General features: G+C 41.0%; 3 protein-coding genes across 4 annotated transcripts; 1 reads left to right on the top strand and 2 right to left on the bottom strand.

Annotated features, from left to right (window-relative positions):
- Positions 1 to 112: 112 nt before the first annotated feature.
- Positions 113 to 7,026, bottom strand: foxred2 (FAD-dependent oxidoreductase domain containing 2). 2 transcript variants are annotated; one of them, XM_067615871.1, is made up of 10 exons: positions 6,870 to 7,026; positions 5,766 to 5,986; positions 5,316 to 5,621; positions 4,959 to 5,210; positions 3,931 to 4,254; positions 3,605 to 3,771; positions 3,144 to 3,309; positions 2,626 to 2,852; positions 2,338 to 2,508; positions 113 to 954 (listed from the first exon to the last, which is right to left on the bottom strand). In XM_067615871.1, the coding sequence occupies exons 2-10, from the start codon at positions 5,978 to 5,980 to the stop codon at positions 722 to 724; spliced, it is 2,061 nt and encodes a 686-aa protein (XP_067471972.1). In that variant the 5' UTR covers positions 5,981 to 5,986; positions 6,870 to 7,026; the 3' UTR covers positions 113 to 721. The 2 variants fall into 2 exon arrangements, with proteins under 2 accessions (XP_067471972.1, XP_067471971.1); XM_067615870.1 differs by having other exon boundaries at positions 5,766 to 5,983.
- A 2,382-nt stretch (positions 7,027 to 9,408) lies between these two features.
- On the top strand, positions 9,409 to 11,960 carry hmox1a (heme oxygenase 1a). The gene is made up of 6 exons (XM_067571285.1): positions 9,409 to 9,537; positions 9,627 to 9,685; positions 9,790 to 9,901; positions 9,996 to 10,211; positions 10,297 to 10,569; positions 11,093 to 11,960. Exons 2-6 carry the CDS (start codon positions 9,636 to 9,638, stop codon positions 11,249 to 11,251), a joined length of 810 nt encoding a protein of 269 aa, XP_067427386.1. The 5' UTR covers positions 9,409 to 9,537; positions 9,627 to 9,635; the 3' UTR covers positions 11,252 to 11,960.
- A 111-nt stretch (positions 11,961 to 12,071) lies between these two features.
- Positions 12,072 to 17,794, bottom strand: mcm5 (minichromosome maintenance complex component 5). The gene is made up of 16 exons (XM_067571281.1): positions 17,468 to 17,794; positions 16,601 to 16,727; positions 16,371 to 16,499; positions 16,106 to 16,278; positions 15,795 to 15,950; positions 15,480 to 15,649; positions 15,200 to 15,371; positions 14,976 to 15,087; positions 14,540 to 14,683; positions 14,386 to 14,451; positions 14,121 to 14,297; positions 13,891 to 14,003; positions 13,657 to 13,785; positions 13,401 to 13,543; positions 13,053 to 13,180; positions 12,072 to 12,461 (listed from the first exon to the last, which is right to left on the bottom strand). Exons 1-16 carry the CDS (start codon positions 17,638 to 17,640, stop codon positions 12,360 to 12,362), a joined length of 2,214 nt encoding a protein of 737 aa, XP_067427382.1. The 5' UTR covers positions 17,641 to 17,794; the 3' UTR covers positions 12,072 to 12,359.
- Between the last annotated feature and the right edge of the window lie 1,127 nt (positions 17,795 to 18,921).

The raw sequence follows: 18,921 nt of genomic DNA, 5'->3' as shown, positions 1-18,921 counted from the left end.
GTGTTGTTCATTTGCTCCCGTCCAATAGGATCAAGGCAAGCAGGCAGCCAATCACACGTGTAGCGTAAAATCCCTTCACAAAACATATTTGTGTGAGTAAAAACAGACAGCATTTCCTCTTCAATGTGTTTAATTTAATCAGGTAATATGTAAAATGTATAATGCATAATCATGTTGTAACACCCACCCTCCACCTTTATAGATTCACATACATAGACACACATCTGGATTCTTGTGATATGAAATGGCACATTATAGTGTATATCAATATTCTGTGAGGAATAATAATAATAAAAAGGGAGCTTTCGAGGAACTTGGTGACTCTCCAATGATAAGCAGCAGTTTGGGTCCCCAAGAGGTCGCACAATAATTCGCTGTGAGATGATTAATAGAAGAGGAAAACTACACACAAAGTTTTTTTTTTCAGACTTTCCTCGTATCTGCTTTTTTTTTCTTGTGAACTGCAGGATAGTTTTACTTCTTTAGGACCCATTAATGTAATGAAACTAAAGCAAGGAAAATCACTCTTTGGTTGAAACAGTACAGTGGTGACGAGGGGTTGCACAAGCCAAAAAGGTCAGGAACCACTGATTTGTAGGATGGTGTTCTGTCAAAATATTTGGTTTCATGGAGGGGATTATTATATGGGTGCTGGAGGTAGAAAGTCAGAGGGACCTAAATTGTGCCATAGGCATAGCTTTAACACACTTAGGTAAAACAATCAGAAGTCAAGTTTCAATCCTGAAGACATGGAGGCTCCAGCTTGTGCCAGGTAGTTAGAGAATGCGGTGTCAGCCCCTGATGTGTCCGCATCCTGCTCAGTAGGCATCAGTCCCGTGCCGAAGAAGTGCTGCCTCAGCTGACTGCTGTGAGCGACACCCTGCTGCTTCAAGTATCCTTGGCGGCAAAACAACGGCGGCTTGCGGTGGGTAAGGGAGAAGCGGAAACATGATTCTAAAAGACAAGAGAAAACACAGGAATGAGTCGCACCGCCGTCTGCTCGACAACCAGTGACATCACATCAGGTGTCGCCACCAGCTGTCACAGGAAAAAAAAAAAAACACCTGCTGTGACATCATTGATTGGAGGTGTGGCTTAGAAATGCAACATGCTTAAAAGTTTCATTTTTGATTTTCTGCAATTGTGATCCAGTGTGAATTTAACCTTCAAGATGCAACTTCCCACACTACTACTAAAGAATATATCAGATAGCAAACTAATGGACAGTGTCTTTAATTTCTTGGTCCACATTTTTATTTTGGCTGCATTTTTCTGTTTGTCTGTCTGTTTTTAAAAGCCTTACACATGCATGGTCATCCCCACTGGTGTTTTCACTTATTTTGCCTATTCAGACCTCTTCTCGGGATTGTGTGGGAGTACAGACGCCCCTGACTTGTCTTCTAGTTAGTTGCACAACTTTACTATTGGCACAAGCATGTGCAGTTTGATGACCTTGCATAATTTCCAGAGGTGTAATCAGCCTGAATAAAGGGCACCTGTGTGGATGTGCAGGACAGTTAAACTATTTAAAATCTCAATTGTGAACATCTGGTTTCCATCAGTTTCTCTACTGACAGAAGCCACAGTTTACTAGACGATGCATCATCGCTACATTACATGTTGTATTTTCAGTGAGTGGCATGATTCTAGTGGGTCTTTTTCTGTATCTGTAGTGTCATTACTCTCTCCACCGACACCTGAACACATGATCGAGTCAATAAATATTCTCAACTTTATTCAACAGGTAGAAAATCACAAACACATTATATAAGTTAATATGCAGGTTAAAGGAAAGTGGCAAAAAAGTCAACTGCAACACCTCAGGCAGTCCACCACTACTGTACTGATGAACTGCAGACATGCCATGGTTGTAAATGTTTATATGAAATTAAACCATATATCAGCATGGCACGCTGTCCTCCATTTGTTGCTACCTGCCATGCAAAGGGGGCTCATTAAAAATGTGTTTATTTTATATATTACAAAACATAATAAATAGATTAAAAAATAATTAATTAAAACATTTTTGTGAAAGTAATATTTTTAAAATAGTATTTGTAGGGCAATACTATTTTATTGATTATTATGAGGGATAGTCTGCAGTTCTTATGTATTATGTCCCCATTTATTTACTCAGATTCAATAACAGTTTTTTTGAGCTGTGTTCATTGCATTGAGGACCCTGTTTACTGTAAAATATCTCTTTTTTTTTTTTTAAAGAAATCTGAGCATTTTTTGGTGAAAAACTGAGAATGAAAAGCCTTACATGTACAGTTTAAATCAATAAACATATTTAATGGGGCTAGGAGCAGATCAGCTGTCAACATGCTGCTTTACCTGCATAGAAGGCTCTGAGGTCAGTCTGGACACAGTGTTCCAGGAAGCGCCGCAGTGGCTGGATGTGTGATATGGGACTCTCCCATTCTGCAAGAAAGTCCTCAACCATGTGATGAATTGCCTTGGGCCTCGGTAAAGGCCAACCATGGGGACGGTGCTTCATTTCTTCCTCTGGGAAAAAAAATGTTTGTGTAAACCTTAATACAGAATTCATTACCTGTCAAAACTGCTGTGACTCTTTTCCTAAAATGTACTTTAACCCTCTAATGGCAGCAGGATTCTACTCACCAGTAGGAAGTGTATCATAGTAGTATAAAACCGGGTGGAGAAAGTGGGATTTCCAAGCTTTGGTCCAGTCTGTTACTGCCCTGCCACGACCCAGATAGTCGATCTTCTTCTTCCCGTACTGCATGACCAGAATCACCAGTCCATGGTTGGACACCTCATGGCCCGAGAGAGAGGAGAACTGAGGCAAGGCCTGGAGTGGAAACTCTTCCACGTATTCACAGTGAGAGCTTTGAGTCAAGAACAGAACAAAGGACCAAGATATGATGAGCATGAAAAGGATGTAACTGTAGCTTAGTAGATAAGATGTAATTTCCAGCATAATATAATAATATACATATAAGATAATTTTGTGATTTTATTCCTTTGAGGAGAATAATATGTAATGAGTACAGAGGAGGGATATTTATAAGATGAATAACCTGTTGTTACATTCATCTAATTACAAACAAATTGACTTTATCTTTGTGAATATCATCCATGTTATTATTACCTGTAACATCAAAATAATATCTGCTTACCCTCGGAGCAGTATAATGTCCCCAAGTATCTCAAACATTTGGTACGGCCCAGAGGCCTCGCCGACCCGCTTCAGAATCCAGGACTGCAGTTGTGTTGTCAATAGCTTTGTAGATGGCCACAGGTTGCTATGGTAACGATGTTCAAGTACACGATGTACAGCTCGCACTGTGGCAGAAGATCCAAACAGTTCAATTAGACATCACATTGATTTTTGGTAGAACTGGCACATATTTGATGCAGCAAAGAGGAAGTGACATATTTGAATGCACAACGGGGTGCCCAATTGATCTAAATTCCAATTGTGACACATTTTTGTACTATAACCACATTGTGTTGGAATCAGACTACATAGACCAAGATGTGCTGTACACGAATGAAGGACAGGGCCTTTTTTTAAACAAAAAACAAGCTTGAAATGCTCGAAATGTCACAAAATTACAAATATCTGTAGGACTTTCACCTGTATAACGGAACCCATGGATGAACCCGCCAGCAGATGAGCGGTAGTCTCTGGAGTGGGCAGCAGTTCCCAGTACAAACAAACCCGGGGTGTCTTGACCTTCATACCAGGGTGTCACTGCTGGCAACCTCCCTCTCGCATTCGCACTGTTCGGTGGGCAGGCAGAGCTAGGAAGATTAAAGAAAAAAACAACTTAATATTGTCAAAAAAACAGCACTTTTAATACATAGCAATATAAGAGAGTGTGCTTGTTAACAGGACAGTATATTAATGCATGTATATTCACACAATATAGTAAGATTACCATGTTACATGAATGTACCTACCTGTCAAATATGCTGAAGTTGAATCGGAATCCAAGGCATCGAATTACTCGGTCGTAGGGCTTTCGCATGGAGAAGTTGTCAATGTGATACCCCGGCAGTTCTTCTGCTGTCACATCAGAGCCGTTCTTTTCTTTCTGGTTTTGTATGTACTTATTTAAAGTCACATACAACTGTCCCTTCTTCTCTTTGCTGTGTTGTTTTCTGCCTTTTCTCCTGCTGCCTTTCTCCTTGCGTTGAGCGATAACTATTTTCTCCAGGTGTGCTTCCACTAACCCGTCAAGGGACTTCAGCTGGTATGTGTCTATCAGCTCATTATTCACAGCTCTGACAAAACAAAAACAATAGGTCAATTTACATTCATGATACTTAAAAGCTCCAATGCAGAACAGTTGGTGAAGGTGATATATGCAAAGGATTAATGCAGAACAGTTCATTCCTAACCAGGGATACTTCTACAGTTGCCAGGAGCTACCTGGGAAAAAATTGAAATTATGATTTGATTTTAAAAATAGATCCACATATTTAGTATGCTATAACACCTGAACACTACATGTTGTACCTGAGAGTGTATTAACGCTAGTTAGCAAGTGAGCAGAGGAGTCTGAACAGTTAGCTAAAAGTAATGTATAAATCACTTAAATAGAGTTACAAGTGATGGATAAAAAGTTGTACCTTAAAATAAAAGCTTAACAGATGAGATAGTTAGCTAAAAGTAATAGATAAATGGTTGCAAATGAAAAAAATCAAATAAAAGTATGAATCCAAACTTGACTAAACCAATCTGCACACTGACAGGTCAATTGCATGAAAAATGATTGCAACAAAATCCACTTTAATAAAGTTAATAATGTTAAACAACATTCGGTTTAAAATGAATTAAAATGAACATGTGGAACATGCTGGATTGTGTTGATAGGGCCGTTGGGGTTCGTCTGAAAAATGAGGTTGGAAACCAGTGATGTAGAATTACAGCAAAATTATAGAGGTAGAAGAGATAAGTAATGAAGTAATCAAATCCTTAGCTTTACCTGAGATCTCCCACATAATGTGTTTGCCAAGCCAGTCGAACAGGGCTGCGACTGACCATGTGGACATGACTTGCTCTTCCCAGGATGCTCTGGGCTGTTTCAAAAGCAGAGTTCCCCTTGCCCAGAATAAGGACAACCTGATCCTTATAGTCCTCAGGGTTAGTGGAGATGGACTCATAGCCCTCAACCAGGTCAGAACCGACAAACTCTACCTCCTGAGGAACCCACAAACCTGTGGCTACCAGAAGGACACTGAGGGAGAGAGGACACCACCACAACATAATGTGATCCACAATCCCTCAAAGTTGTCTTTCACATGTGAATTTTTCATCTCACGTTGAGTATAATGCAAAATACCTGCATTTGTAGTCCGTCGCATGTTGATCAGTCAGGACGTAAGTCCTGCTGGTGGCTGACTGCACTACCCTGATCCTTCCAACATCCACACCATACCGGACCCTCAGCCCGAGCTCCTTCACAAACATGGACAGGTAGACTGGGAAGGCATCAGCTGGTGGGTAAAACTCACTGCTGACTCGCTTGAACAGGAGGTCGGGTTTATCACTCAGCAGCGAGTTCCAATCGTGGCGCAAGTTGAACTCTCGGTTCTGCCTTCCTGTGTGGATCTTGTTAATGCTAATGAGCTTCCTGTGCCTGGGATATCTCCACACAGAACAGAGAAGGCATGTGTCAAATGTGATTCAGGGCAGGAGGATAGTCGAGTACAATTTTCTTGTGCTGCATTTCCATTTCCCCGTTATGGTTCAAGCTCCACTGCCCACCATATGAGAAGCTTTGACAACTTACTTGTTAAAGAAGCTGCCTGGTCCTGAGTTCCTCTCCAGGATGATGTAGTCTCTTTTAGCCTTGGAAAGGAAGTGTCCCATCTGCAGTCCTGCAGGCCCAGCTCCAAGCACACAGTAATCATAGTGATGGGTGCTGTTGTGATGGTGGTCATCAACAGAGCATTTAACAAGGCCAATCAGGATGAAGAGGATCAAACAAGGAAGGCTCGAATCCATAACCTGCTGGACGAGAGACAGCGCAGTACAAGTGTCTAAATAATGACAGGATAAAATCACACAATAAATCAATAATAACAATAAAATAGTGCAACAAATATAATTCACTGAACATTTATATGCAACACGTGCACTGAATTTGGCAAACAGCCCTTTATGTTTTCTGCCCTTGCAGCCTGGAACACCTTGCTGACAGATTTGCAGCTACATGAGCTGATCCCAATCACGGCATTTTAAAATGCAGTGAACGGTTTGGAGGCAAACTCAGGTGGAATTTGTAATTGCTTCCTTAGCTGGATCTGTTTCCTCCTGTCTGTCTTTTTAGGATTCTGTATGTTTGTTTTATGTGATTATAATGTTTGCTTATATGTTGTTTGAAAGACTGTATTGCTGCTATTTTAGCCAGGGCTCCCCCTTATAATCTCAATGAGACTCACCTGGTTAAATAAAGGTTTAATAATAAAAAAAATGGAACAATGTAGAACCATATAATCTCCTGCTAAGACATACAGAAAGGAGCTTTACATGTTTTTTTCATGCAAAAACTATGCCAAGCTTGCTATCAAATGGGTTTAAAGGTAGCCTGCATGGGTATTTGGGCCATTACAGGCAACTTTCCTTACATCCTGCACTCTGGAGCATATATATACAAATTCAACATTAAAGTATGATGACACCAAACTACATAGGTAGCTAATGAGATAAAGTAGCGACTCCAAATAGGTGTAAACATGCGAAGAAAGCGCAGCAGGCTCTTGATAGGAATCCCCCGGCTCTCCACGAACTCTCCAGCCGATGTTATGTCACTGTGTTGAGGATGCGGCGGCTGCCATAGCCCGCTGAAGCAGATGTGAGGTCGCCAACATGTAAACGTGGACACCTGCGTTACCTTTTATATGAGTCGATCCCTCGCGCGCGACATCTGTGGTTCAGCATGTAGCAAACCCGACGACACAGCTACATGTTTACTATCTTGCATTTTTAAAACGCCTTACATGAGTGTATGTGAACTCCCCTCTGAAAATCCACTAGCTCAACCCACTTCCCCTCAGGATGACAAAAAACCAATGGAGCGCTGCTTGCATAAAGGGGGCGTGATTAGAAAACAGCATAGAAAAGAGTAGAGTAGAATAGAATAGGAGAGTGTAGGCCTACTGCATAAAAGATGCCCTATATTATCTGTCCAATTTCCTGTGGGGGATGTGTGTGTGTGTGTGTCATATATTGCATGAACTTTAAGAGCCCTCCTCCGGGAAAGTTTGAAGACATAAAAATCCATCCATGAATATGCAAATATTTATTCATTTTTAAAGTTTAACTTCTGAACAAGATGCTTCTTTAAAAAGTGCATTTTTCATTATATGTGAACTGGAGGCTTAAAAATTGCATATTTAACCATGACTGGCTCCAAATTAGTTGTGATGTCACAAATCATTCAGATTTAAGGTGAACGTAGATAAACTTTCTGTTTTCCTCCATGAATGTGAAAACAGGCCTCTAGATATAAACTCACTCACTCAAAGATGACTTTGCATAGTGAAACTCAGACATTCAACTGGAGGAACAAGAAGAAAAACATAATTTTTCTTACGTTGCATTTTAAATGTAGGACTTTTACTTGTAATGGCAGATTTTTTAAATTGTTGCATTGGTACTTTTAGTGGAATAAAGGATCTGAGTACTTCCTCCACCAATGACATTTTATTTCACTTCAGTGGAATATCTTCCTGGCCATAACTATATAGCTTTACTCTCTTTCTCTCTGAGTTTAAAAAATATACGCTTTAACTGACACCATCTTTCAGTTTATACACTTGAACAAATGCACACATTTCTTTTAGGACTTTGACTTCAACGCAGCTGAATTTATCACTCACACTTATTTCAACAGTGCTTGAACTTTAACTGAATCTTCAACTTCCTTCTTTAATCTAAACAGATTCATCAGTTTCACTCGACACGTACACTGAAACACTCAGTACAGTACTCAGTACTTCCATTTTAACTGCCATTTACACTTTCAGTATTTGTAGTTTGCCACTTTCATGGTGAATGTATGTTACTATGTAACTAACTATTTTTAATGTATATTGATCTTTTTTTTTTATTGTTAACATATTTAATGTTTTTCTTTCTTATGTTTAATGTTTGTCTTATGTGTACAGCACCTTGAGTTAAAACCACAGTATGAAAAGTGCTATACAAAGTGAACTAATACTTAGTGTAATAGTTTCTCATTACATCATTTATATTTACTTTATGTTTTACTTTTAAAAAGTCCAAACTAACCTTTCTGCATTGTCTTCATTGTTGTAGATAGTTAATGACACATGACAGACCTGTTACTCAGAGTAGCCTGTATGCTCATTACATCATTTAAACGTATCTAATGTTTTACTTCAATCATTCAAACAAATAATATTCTTTCTGATAAAGACCTTTACTCACCCTCGTGTAGACGATATTTATGACCTTGAAGAAAGTAGTCATACCTGGAAGATCATTCAACGGTTCTTGTAGTTTTTGTTAAACTTTTTTCCAGGTGAGACAGGAATAAATATTTACTTACAAATACAACCTCCCATTAAGTGGTCTCCGCCTACAGCACAAGCCCTTCACATTCAGTAGTACGCCTGCAGACACACTTGTACTAATAAAGTATGTCTACAAATGGTCAAGAGGGCTGTTTATGTGTATCTGAATATTTGGGGTATTTTACATACTGACATTGTTTGACTATTTCATCTGTGATCACTGTGAAACAAAATGACGTATTTGGTGTATCTCTGTGCCACAAGTGTTATCAGTGGTGGAAGCAGTATTTAGATCCTTTATTTAAGTAAAAGCGGAAATACCACAGTATAAAAATAGTCCATTGTGAGTAAAAGTCCTGAATTCAAAATGTTACTTTAATAAAAGCAAAATGTACTTTAAAGTATGCTGAACGGTTCCTTTCAGGGTTTTTTTATTATTGCAGTATATTATATTATATTATTGGATATTACTACAGATTAATACAATATACTACTAGTTAATTTAATGGTAGAGAACTGCATCGCATTTTATAAGCTCATTATATTTTGTGATTAAACCGTTAATCTGTAAAGTAACTATTAACTGTCACATAGATGTAGTGGACTAAAAAGTGCAAATTTCCCCCTGAAAAGAAGTCAGGTTGAAGCATAAAGTCGTATAAAATGAAAATACTTAAGCAAAGTACAAGTAGTTCAAAATTGTAGTGAAGAACAGCTCTTACCTCTGAGGATTCTTTTACCAGAAAACCTGTCTTTAACTGAGCTTTTGATTTCTGCCTTATCATGTTTTCTGCAACTCATTCACACATTTGCTCTGTCATGTTAAGCCACAACAGCCTGAGTAATGTGAGTCAGCAGTCACACTTCCCTTTTGACTCAGCAGCTACAGCACATCATGCATGTATAAAAGAGGCAGGACGGAGCTGAGAGGCCACACTGGACTCTCAACTCAGAGGAAGTGACAACTGTCAAGCGGACATATTCCAAACAGCATAACCGTGAGAAGACTTTGATTCATCACAGGTAAATATAAACGCGTTATATACATGGTTACATGTGTTGTTATTCATATCAAATGTGTTTTATTAAACCAAATCAACCATTTCATACAGTCTGCAGAGATGGAGACCATGAAGAGCGCAAGGAAATATGACACAGAGGAACCGGGCAGGTATGTTTCCTCTGAGTTTTTAAAACACACATCTGCTTACTGGATATGATTTTACACTTTGAAAGTTCCGTCTTAATAATTGTGTCTTTTCTGTGTTGAATCAGTGATTTATCAGAGCAGATTAAAGCAGCCACTAAGGACACCCACATCAGAGCTGAAAACACAGAGCTCATGTTGAGTTATCAGAAGGGAGAGGTCACCCTGCTGCAGTACAAGGTAAGCTCTGTTCACTATCTGGCTTGACTTTAACACATTTGTGGTCATAAAGAAAGTCCTGAGCAGTGAATAATCCAGTTTATGCTTCTGTCAGGTCCTGCTGTGTTCCCTGTACGAGATCTACAAGGCACTAGAGGAGGAGCTGGACAGAAATTCTTCCCATCCAGCTGTTGCTCCGATATACTTCCCCCAGGAACTCGCTCGTTTGGAATCTCTGGAAAGAGATCTGGAGTACTTTTTCGGCTCAGAGTGGAGAAAGAGGGTGATTGTTCCCGCAGCCACTCAGAGATATGAACAGAGACTACGACAGGTGAGCGCAAGAGAAGACATTCACTCAATATTCAGGGTGGGACTGTTGTGAAATGATTTACTAATGTAAATGCGCTCTTTTACAGGTTGGCAGGGAGAACCCGGGGCTTTTGGTGGCCCACGCCTACACTCGCTATCTTGGTGATCTGTCAGGAGGACAAGTGCTGGGGAAAATTACCCAGAAATCTCTCGGGCTGAGCAGCAAAGAGGGGCTTTCGTTTTTCTCTTTCCCCGGTGTGACCAGCCCCAACCGCTTCAAGCAGCTGTACAGGAGCCGCATGAACAGCATCGAGCTGACGGAGGAGGAGAAGGCGAAGTTGCTGGAGGAGGCGGTTGCTTCCTTTGAGTTCAACATCCAGGTAGGGCTGCACAAAATCAAATATTGACCAAATACCTCGATATCAATATTGCAACAATATTGTAGGGATGACTATTGGTACTTTCACAAAATGTTTACACAATGAGTAGCCATCAGTAATGTGTATATAATGAGTAAGTGAGTAAAGATGAATAATAGAGCAGCCAGAACAGTCTGTTAAGGTCAGAAAATTACATCACTTTACTGTAATGCAGCCTTTAAAACCAGGAAAAGAACAATTCTGCCATATCATGATATCCAAAATCTAAAACGATATCTAGTCTCATATCCTGATATTGATATTATATTGATATATTGCCCAGCTTTACATCCAGGTTGAGAAATTGAGAAATTAAAGAGCAGATGTAAAGTCTGAATTACCTTCAGAGATGAACAATGTGGAGTCACATTTGGCAACAAAAGTGAAACTATTGAAAAGAGGAACCTGATCTGAGCAGAAACATGCAGAGCAAGCATGTTAAAGAACTTGCTGACTATTTTTCTGCCTTGCCCCCCTGCCCCAGGTTTTTGATGACTTACAGAAAATGCTGAGTGTCACAACAGAGACGGTGGACCAATCAAAGAACAACATCGTCAACTTCCCTTCTTCACCCATCATGCAGTTCACTGTGGGATTGTGTGTCGCACTGGCCACTATTGGAGTGGGAATCTACGCCGTGTAGTCTTTGCCAGCACTTGCAGTTGATATGCACAAACAGCACTTTACTCACATAACATAACGCAACAAATGAAGACTGAAATTTGTCTCATCCATTAACTAGAAAATCACAGCTGAAACGGTGATTTACTGAAATGTAATGTACTTGTCAAATGTAATTTGTATATATTTTATCAATCTTACATTAACATTGTCTTCATAACTCATCTTTTATGATTTTAGTGTCTGATAAAATTAGAATTTGAACAAGTCTACAGCCGAGCTCTCCATGGCTGTACTTTAGCGCAGTGGTGCGTCAAGCAGATGTCAGCATGCTAACAATGTTCAGAATCATAGTTTAGCACGTCATCATGATCATATTCTTCATACATGTTATCAATCTTTAATTTTGTCATCCTGATTCTCCTCATTTTCATTTTGCCATTTGCATCTGTTCTGTACAAACAGCATCTACTGCATTCTGTCCATCCTGAGAGAGAGAGAGATCCCTCTTCTGTTGCTCTTCCATCTTTTCTGTTTCTACTTATCCAATTTCAGGGTCTATGTTGTTAATATTGTAAAGCCTCTTGAGGTTAAACTGTGATACTGGACTATATAAATAAAACTGACTTGACATGCCAACATTTTACTAATTAGTAATAAACAAGCTGAGAATGATGTAATTGTAAGTTTTTCCAATGATTTGTTAATAAACTTAATTTCATGGATATCCATCCAGTAGTCATCATCATTATTCACTCAAAACCATGAATGTAAACCTGCTGGTGGTGCTGAAGGTAAAGTCAGGGGATCATTAAAGCATGGCTAAAAACTTGAAGTCTCAGTATGATTTCAAATACTTTAATTCTTTACAGAGCATGCAGACACTTGACATCACCTCTGTGTTGATAGAAAGCATCATTACCAGCTGAACAGTGACACCCTAAACATGTTTTCAAGTTTACTCCCTGATCCATGTAATCAGACAGTTGCTGCAATGAATCCAGATCCAACAGTTTCAAACAGGTTTCAGAAGAGATTAAGACGTCTACTTGCAAATACAGAAGAGCACGAATAGGAAAAAACTATTTACATCGAGAACAATATGGATATGTGTTAGAGCACAGTCTGCTCTACTTGACTCTGTAGAGCACTTTTCTCTGCATGCGGTGTTGAAGCTCTCCCCTCCTCAACATCAGGTGGAGGACTTTGAAGATGGCGTGCTCTGGATACTTCTGCAGAGAGGTGAACAGAAGAGATTATTCACAGGACTCCGAACAGAATGATCATTAAGTTGTTGAATTTCTTTTTAATCAAACAAGAGACTCGATTACTGGACTGAAACATGTACTCTTTTGTCTTTTTATTTTCTTTTAAATGTTTTATGCCAATGCAAAACATTACATTGCCTTTGTATGCTGTACAAACAACCTTGTCTTGTCTGATTGTCCACACAACAAATACTGTTAGTTGTGTTTATAAGTGGCTCCTGTGTTCCATTGAGTGAGAAATAAAACTGTTTCACTCCTCTGTTCTCTGAGTGAATCACCACACAGGTGACAAAAACATTGAATTCATTATAGTGTGTTCATTTATGTACAAAGACCATTTTTTCAGGCCTGTTTCAACATGCAATGAGAGTGAATGGAGAGAGGAAACAGTAACACAGGAGCGCTGACAGAGACTCAAGTCCAGGAAGCTATTTGGTTCCATATCTACCTGTTATTTTCTCTTTAAGAAGAAATCCAGATAGCCTAAAGCTGTGTGTGAGTGTTGTAATGTACTTTATGTGTCGTTGTCCTCTCTTATGATTTTCTCAGACTGACCTGTTTGGTGAAGTCTTGGATGATGCTGTGCTCGGACACCTGTGAGCCGATAGCGAAGCGTCTCTTCAGCTGCTTCTCAATGCGTGAGATCATTTCCTGATCCTCCTGAGTAGTGAAGCCCTCCACTCCTGCAAAAAAAAAAAAAATACACGGTTACTCTAACCATTTGAACAGTTTATGATTTATAACTATTAGCTGTTTATTCATTACTTTTAACAATTTAACCAGAACCTTTAGCTAACTGTTCTGTTCAGCTGCTACAGGTCATGTATGTAGTTTTACTTTACAATGCTCAAAGTCAAATACCACAGATGTTTATAAGTTCATGTAATAAAATAGAACACACACCTGACAGGCCGCCGGACAGCGCAGCGTCCAGTGTGGAAACCTGGAAGAGTCTGAGGGCCTCGTCAATCTCTTCCTCTCCAGCCACAGCCTGCAGCTTCATCTTGGCCAGAGACTCTGAGATACGCACAACAGCCTCCAGCTGCCTGAAAAAGCAGAAGCATTAATGATTACTCGAGAGCATCGAAAGCGGAGTAAAACATACATGTTCATCACTGATGTGAGATGTAAAAGATGAAAAGACGACATATAAATATACCTGACGGTGATGGGGATGGAGGGTCTTTTGTCAGTCTCTCTTTCATGCTCTCTTGCGCCGCTTCTCATCACCACGTATCTGTTTTTCAGCTTCTCCGCAGCTGCAGCAGACAGCCGAGGGCCACATTTACTGTAAGCAAACATTCAGAGATGAACTTAATGAGGGAAACAGGCACAATCGCTCAGATGAAGACTGATTCAGCTTTTGTGTCGTTAAAAGAAAAATCAGACTCACGTTCTGGCATAGGCGATGTATTTCTTAAAGGTGGCCAGTGGAATCTCGCCTTCAACACCCTCCGTCTGTGTCTGAGCACTCAGGTGAACATTCATCACGTGACGAGCCAGTGTCTACAAGCAGAGAAGTATAAACATTACATTTCAATATTAAAATGTTCGTGTTGCTTTTGGAGATTCAAAGCAGTAAACTTCCAGTCAAAAGCATCGGTCACACATCAGCCTCCTTACCATGTCTCTCTGCTGGTCATGCTGGTCTTTGATGATGAAGATCATGTCAAAACGGGACAAGATGGTGGGCATAAAGTCGATGTTGTCCTCTCCCTTGGTGTCATCCCAACGGCCGAACACGGAGTTGGCTGCAGCCAGCACTGAGCAGCGAGAGTTCAGGGTGGTGGTGATGCCAGCCTGGAAGAGTCAACATGTTAGTGAACCAAGTCAGTCCCTTCAGCAGAGTAAAGACAACAAGCTTCTAATCCACATAAACAGTTCTTACCTTGGCGATGGAGATAGTCTGTTGCTCCATGGCTTCATGGATGGCCACTCTGTCATCTTCTCTCATCTGAAGAACACAAGTACAGTTTAGTTTTTAATCTCAGAGCAGCTATGAAGTTAAATATACACAACTCCTGCTACTCAACTCTTCTTACCTTGTCAAACTCATCGATGCATACAACTCCGCCGTCAGCCAGCACCATGGCTCCTCCCTCCATGATGAATCCACGAGTGTTCGGGTCCCTCAACACAGAAGCAGTCAGACCAGCAGCACTGCTTCCCTTTCCTGAGGTATAAACCTGACGACACAAACATCACACCATTAATGATGAGGTCCAGTCCAGATATGACTCTGAATAAAAAAGGGAACTTTAATTATGTTATGATTTCTTCTAGAGCTGCGACAAAATCAATAAACAATGAATCAATTCAATTAATTGATTAGTTGATCTGCAGTCATTTCTTGATGTTTCATTGACTAAATGATTAACCGATTAAATCAAGAAAATAATCTGCAGATGAATCGATAATGAAAATAATTGCAGTTCTAATTTTTTCTGTTACATAAAGCTCAGGAGAACAGATAATTACCCCAATAGGTGAGCACCTCTCCACAAACTTGAGCAGCTGAGACTTGGCTGTACCAGGATCTCCCAGCATTAGCAGGTTGATGTCGCCCCTGCGAGTGAGACCATCCGGCAGCCTGGAGGACAAGAAACAAACAGCATTACTTGACATGCAGGGGAGAAGATTTACAGTAAACCTTACTGATGGATTGGAGTACTGAGTTTTCCATCTACATCCGGTGGCCTCACCTCTTCCTTGAACCTCCGAACAGCAGACAGGTGATGGCCTTTTTCAGATCGTCACTGCCGTAGATGGAGGGAGCTACGGAGCGTGCCAGAGAGCCGTAGATGTTAGGAGAAGCTGCCAGAGCTCTCAGTTCCTCCTCTTCCTGCGGAGAGACTGATCCAGTAGCACCACGACCTGGAAGAGACAAAGAAAATATGAGCATCTCACCAAGGCCTCTGATTCTCCTCCTACATGCTAGAATCACATTTATCAACACATGAGGGTCTCAGTGCAGAAATTCACCTGCTCCTTCTGTGTCAATCTGGATGCCGACCACTCGCAGGTAGGATGAACGGATGCCCACACCGGCGCTCTTCTCTTTGCCTTTGGTCTTTGTAGCAGCCATCTTCTTGATGGAGTAGATTCCCATGATGGTCACTCTGTTTCCTGGGACCACACGGTCACACAGATACCTGAGAGGAGGAAGAGGAGGAGAAACGCTGAGTTAGCAGTCCCTCATATTTCTCATAATGTAGAAGCACAGCAGCAGCAGTATGGTGCAAGTACTGTTGTAATGAAGAGATTAAATATAATGTTTCTTTAGCTTCTGTTCCTCACCTGTCACAGTAGAGCTGTAGGTGACGGGGCATTTCTCCGTGCGGCACAGCATCTGGAGACTCCTGCAGGCGGAGCGTCTGGAAGTCAACGCAAGTACAGCGGTCCGGGACAATGAAGTAGGGGTCCACGGGACACTTCACCCTTCCAGGATTCTCACTGAGAAAACACAACATATGTTGGATGTAATAAAAACCAATAACAAACAACATCTTTCCAATTGTCTGTGTGAGGAGGTCAAGTTGAAGCTGTAATTTTTATATACTATCTACAGTCATTCCTATTGTGTCACTGCTCCTAATGGTCATACTCACGTGTTGCACTTGCGTGGCAGAGCGTAACCCTGCAGGCCTGGAGGCAGAGGGATGTTGTTGATGACTGAGCGACAGCCGCGACACTGCAGACACACCTTGGTGGCCTTCGCCTTCACCGCTGTGGCTGAGATGATGATGCCGTGTACCTTCACCAGACGGGACACCTGCTCGGACTACAGGGGAGAGAAATGACAAAAATGTGATCAAATTGTCAGCGGTAACTATGACAATGTGAGACACAAAGAGGCGTGTAGGTATGTTTTACCTTGAGGTTGCGAATGGAAGCCTGATGCGCGTCACTCTTCAGCATGACCTGGATGTCCTGCACCGTCTCCTCCCCGACAGGCCGGGGGCGGGTCACTTCATCGGCTACTTCCTTTGCAGCTTCCTCCAGCTGGAAATGAGACCAAAATGTGAAGATGAGAATAATCGTGATAAACTGGACACAGAGAGACTTAAAGAAGGGGGTCAGTCGTCAGTGTACTGATGACCTACCAGTGGCAGGTTCTCCGTAGGCAGCTTGTAAAGACAGTCCGACAGATCCTCGTCAAAGCTGGCGAGGTCCTCCATCTCCACCTCTACCCAGTAATCCCCCAGGGTGTAGTGTCTCTTCAGCTCATCTCTGTAAAAACAAAAACATGCATGTCACTTAACAATAATCTATGTTATGCTAATAGACTGTTTGACAAAGATCTGAGTAGTACCACTGCATGCTTTTTAAAAAGGGAGTCACATTTTTCCAAGCTTGTAAAAACAAGCCACCATACAAATGTAAATTAGACAAAACTGCCTGATGACATGGAATTTGCTATTTACTACTCAGAGCATCTGAATGCCAGCTGTAAAACCCAGATTGCTGGCTGTTTTTAGCAGCAAGGGCAAAAATATCCTATAACATTTAGTCTCTAGTGTGAATTTAGCTCCTGGCAGCTGGATCCTACATTTCCCATAATGCAACTCAAAGCAGTTTCTCCTCAGAGCCTCCTTCATGCCCACTTCTTTCAAGCTCCACACTTGCAGTCGTTCTGTTAAAACTTCTCAAGTCTCACACCCAAACTTAGATGACCTCGATGACATCATCAGGGTTATATTCAGACTTTGATAGTTTCCTCCAGAGCTACAGAAGACATTATAATACTACACAGTACTACTCATCACAAGTTAACTGAGCTTTATGTGTAAAACAGGTGTTGGTTCACCCACTGGACATATAACCCATAGGTTATATAACTGTTATCCATCTTTTTTTGTTTTAGTTAATGAGATCCCCCCCCCTCACCTGCTCACCCCAATAACTTTCGTACAGTCCCTCATTATGATGTCCCTTTATCGTTTGTTTACACGTGCAGCCGGTAATGTCACCTGTATTTGTATGTGAAGCCGGTGCGGTCGGTCCCCTCTCTGAACTGCCGGAGGAATTCACGGAACCGTTTCTTGATCTGGACCCGCTTCTGTCCGCCTTCATCCACGCCGTGTCCCTCTCCTCCTCCGAAGCTGTCGCTGTAATACACTCCCGGGTCGTCAAAGCCAGACATGCTGAAGGACGTCGGTGAACAAAACGGCACAAATAAAGCTCGGGTCGGACACTAGTTTTTCTTGGTTAAAGGAAACACGCGATAGGTATCAACTGCCAGAGACAAAGCTGCTCAAGGTTTCCTTTCGCGGCAAAACTGAACTCCTTTCCGTCTCTTTCCCGCGAGTCGCTCCTAGCACCGCCCTCTCCTGTCCTCTCATTGGCTGCAAGGAAAAGGGACCTGTTGTTATTGGTCAAAGCGGCTCCGCGGTGGCGTGACTTCAATATAAGGGTGGGGCTTGTAAGCAGTGATGGCGCGAAAAAGACAAGAGAGGAGGAGGAAGAAACACCGAGGCATGTGTCACAAAGAAGCTTGGATGAATCTTCAAAGTGCAAACTGCAATCACATCTCACACATAAATACATTTACCATCCTAAATAATAAGTGTTCACGCTGTTCTTCAGGAGCTATCTGTCGTGACAGGATTTAGAGTGTAGTCAGTGTTCACAATGGAGATATAGTGACAGTAAAATAAAGGTCAACAAGGTCTGTATTTAAGGAATCATGTGACATTAATGAATGATGTTATGATTATCGATGACCAGTTAGACTGTCAAACAATATTCATCCATAATTTACAAAGCTTCCCTAAAAGACCAATACTTGTTTAAGGTTTTAACACATGAAAATTAAAGGTCCCCTCCAAACATGTTTTAAGACATAAAAATACTCTGCTTTGAATCATTTCTGTCTCATATGGATTTTCCAGAAGTTCAAATTTCATTGTTAGAAATTCTTAAAATGTCTTTCTTTCTGCTGTTCATCTTCCCTCACTGAAAGATACAGAATAAATGAATGTGCAAATATTTCTTGTTTGAAACTGGACACAATAGTCTCCTACTAAGTCAATTCTCAGTGTGTTGGCACTTACGTTTCAAGTTTCTGAACCAGATTTTGTTTAAGTTACATTCTGAACCAAAACTAGCTGTGATGTCACAAAATCATGCAGATTTAAGGTGCACGCAGAGAAAAGGTGAAAACAGTCTTCTAGTGTCAAACTGCACATTCATCATTCTGCACAGTGAAGCTCAAACATCCAAGTGAATAAGAAGAAGGACACATTTTTGAGCAGAGGGGGACTTTAATACTTTCCATCTTTCCATATTCAGCATTTGCAAATCTGTTCAGGAACAAGGCAAAGCAGCTCTCTCTCTGACAATGTGCGGGGTAACATCATATGAGCTTTGGCTGCCTAAACCTTAAAGCCACTTTCAAATTTCATGAATGTTGAGGAAAAAAAAA

The sequence above is a fragment of the Thunnus thynnus genome, chromosome 17 (genome assembly GCF_963924715.1).
Source record: "Thunnus thynnus chromosome 17, fThuThy2.1, whole genome shotgun sequence".
Classification (NCBI taxonomy): Eukaryota; Metazoa; Chordata; class Actinopteri; order Scombriformes; family Scombridae; genus Thunnus; species Thunnus thynnus.
The sequence above is the reverse complement of the archived record's forward strand: the minus strand, read 5'-3'. Positions and strand labels throughout refer to the sequence as shown.

Bases quoted from the DNA above. Each gene is read 5' to 3' on its own strand.
- foxred2 (XM_067615871.1), bottom strand. From the start codon at position 5,980: ATGGATTCGAGCCTTCCTTGTTTGATCCTCTTCATCCTGATTGGCCTT. The intron at 3,772-3,930 runs GTAGGTACATTC...TAATCTTCCTAG, and splicing joins AACTTCAGCATATTTGACAG to CTCTGCCTGCCCACCGAACA. The intron at 955-2,337 runs GTAAAGCAGCAT...CTTGTCTTTTAG, and splicing joins CCTCAGAGCCTTCTATGCAG to AATCATGTTTCCGCTTCTCC.
- hmox1a (XM_067571285.1), top strand. From the start codon at position 9,636: ATGGAGACCATGAAGAGCGCAAGGAAATATGACACAGAGGAACCGGGC. The intron at 10,212-10,296 runs GTGAGCGCAAGA...GCTCTTTTACAG, and splicing joins ATGAACAGAGACTACGACAG to GTTGGCAGGGAGAACCCGGG. The intron at 10,570-11,092 runs GTAGGGCTGCAC...CCCCTGCCCCAG, and splicing joins CCTTTGAGTTCAACATCCAG to GTTTTTGATGACTTACAGAA.
- mcm5 (XM_067571281.1), bottom strand. From the start codon at position 17,640: ATGTCTGGCTTTGACGACCCGGGAGTGTATTACAGCGACAGCTTCGGA. The intron at 14,298-14,385 runs GTAAGAACTGTT...TGACTCTTCCAG, and splicing joins AGACTATCTCCATCGCCAAG to GCTGGCATCACCACCACCCT. The intron at 14,004-14,120 runs GTAAGGAGGCTG...CTCTGCTTGTAG, and splicing joins ATGACCAGCAGAGAGACATG to ACACTGGCTCGTCACGTGAT.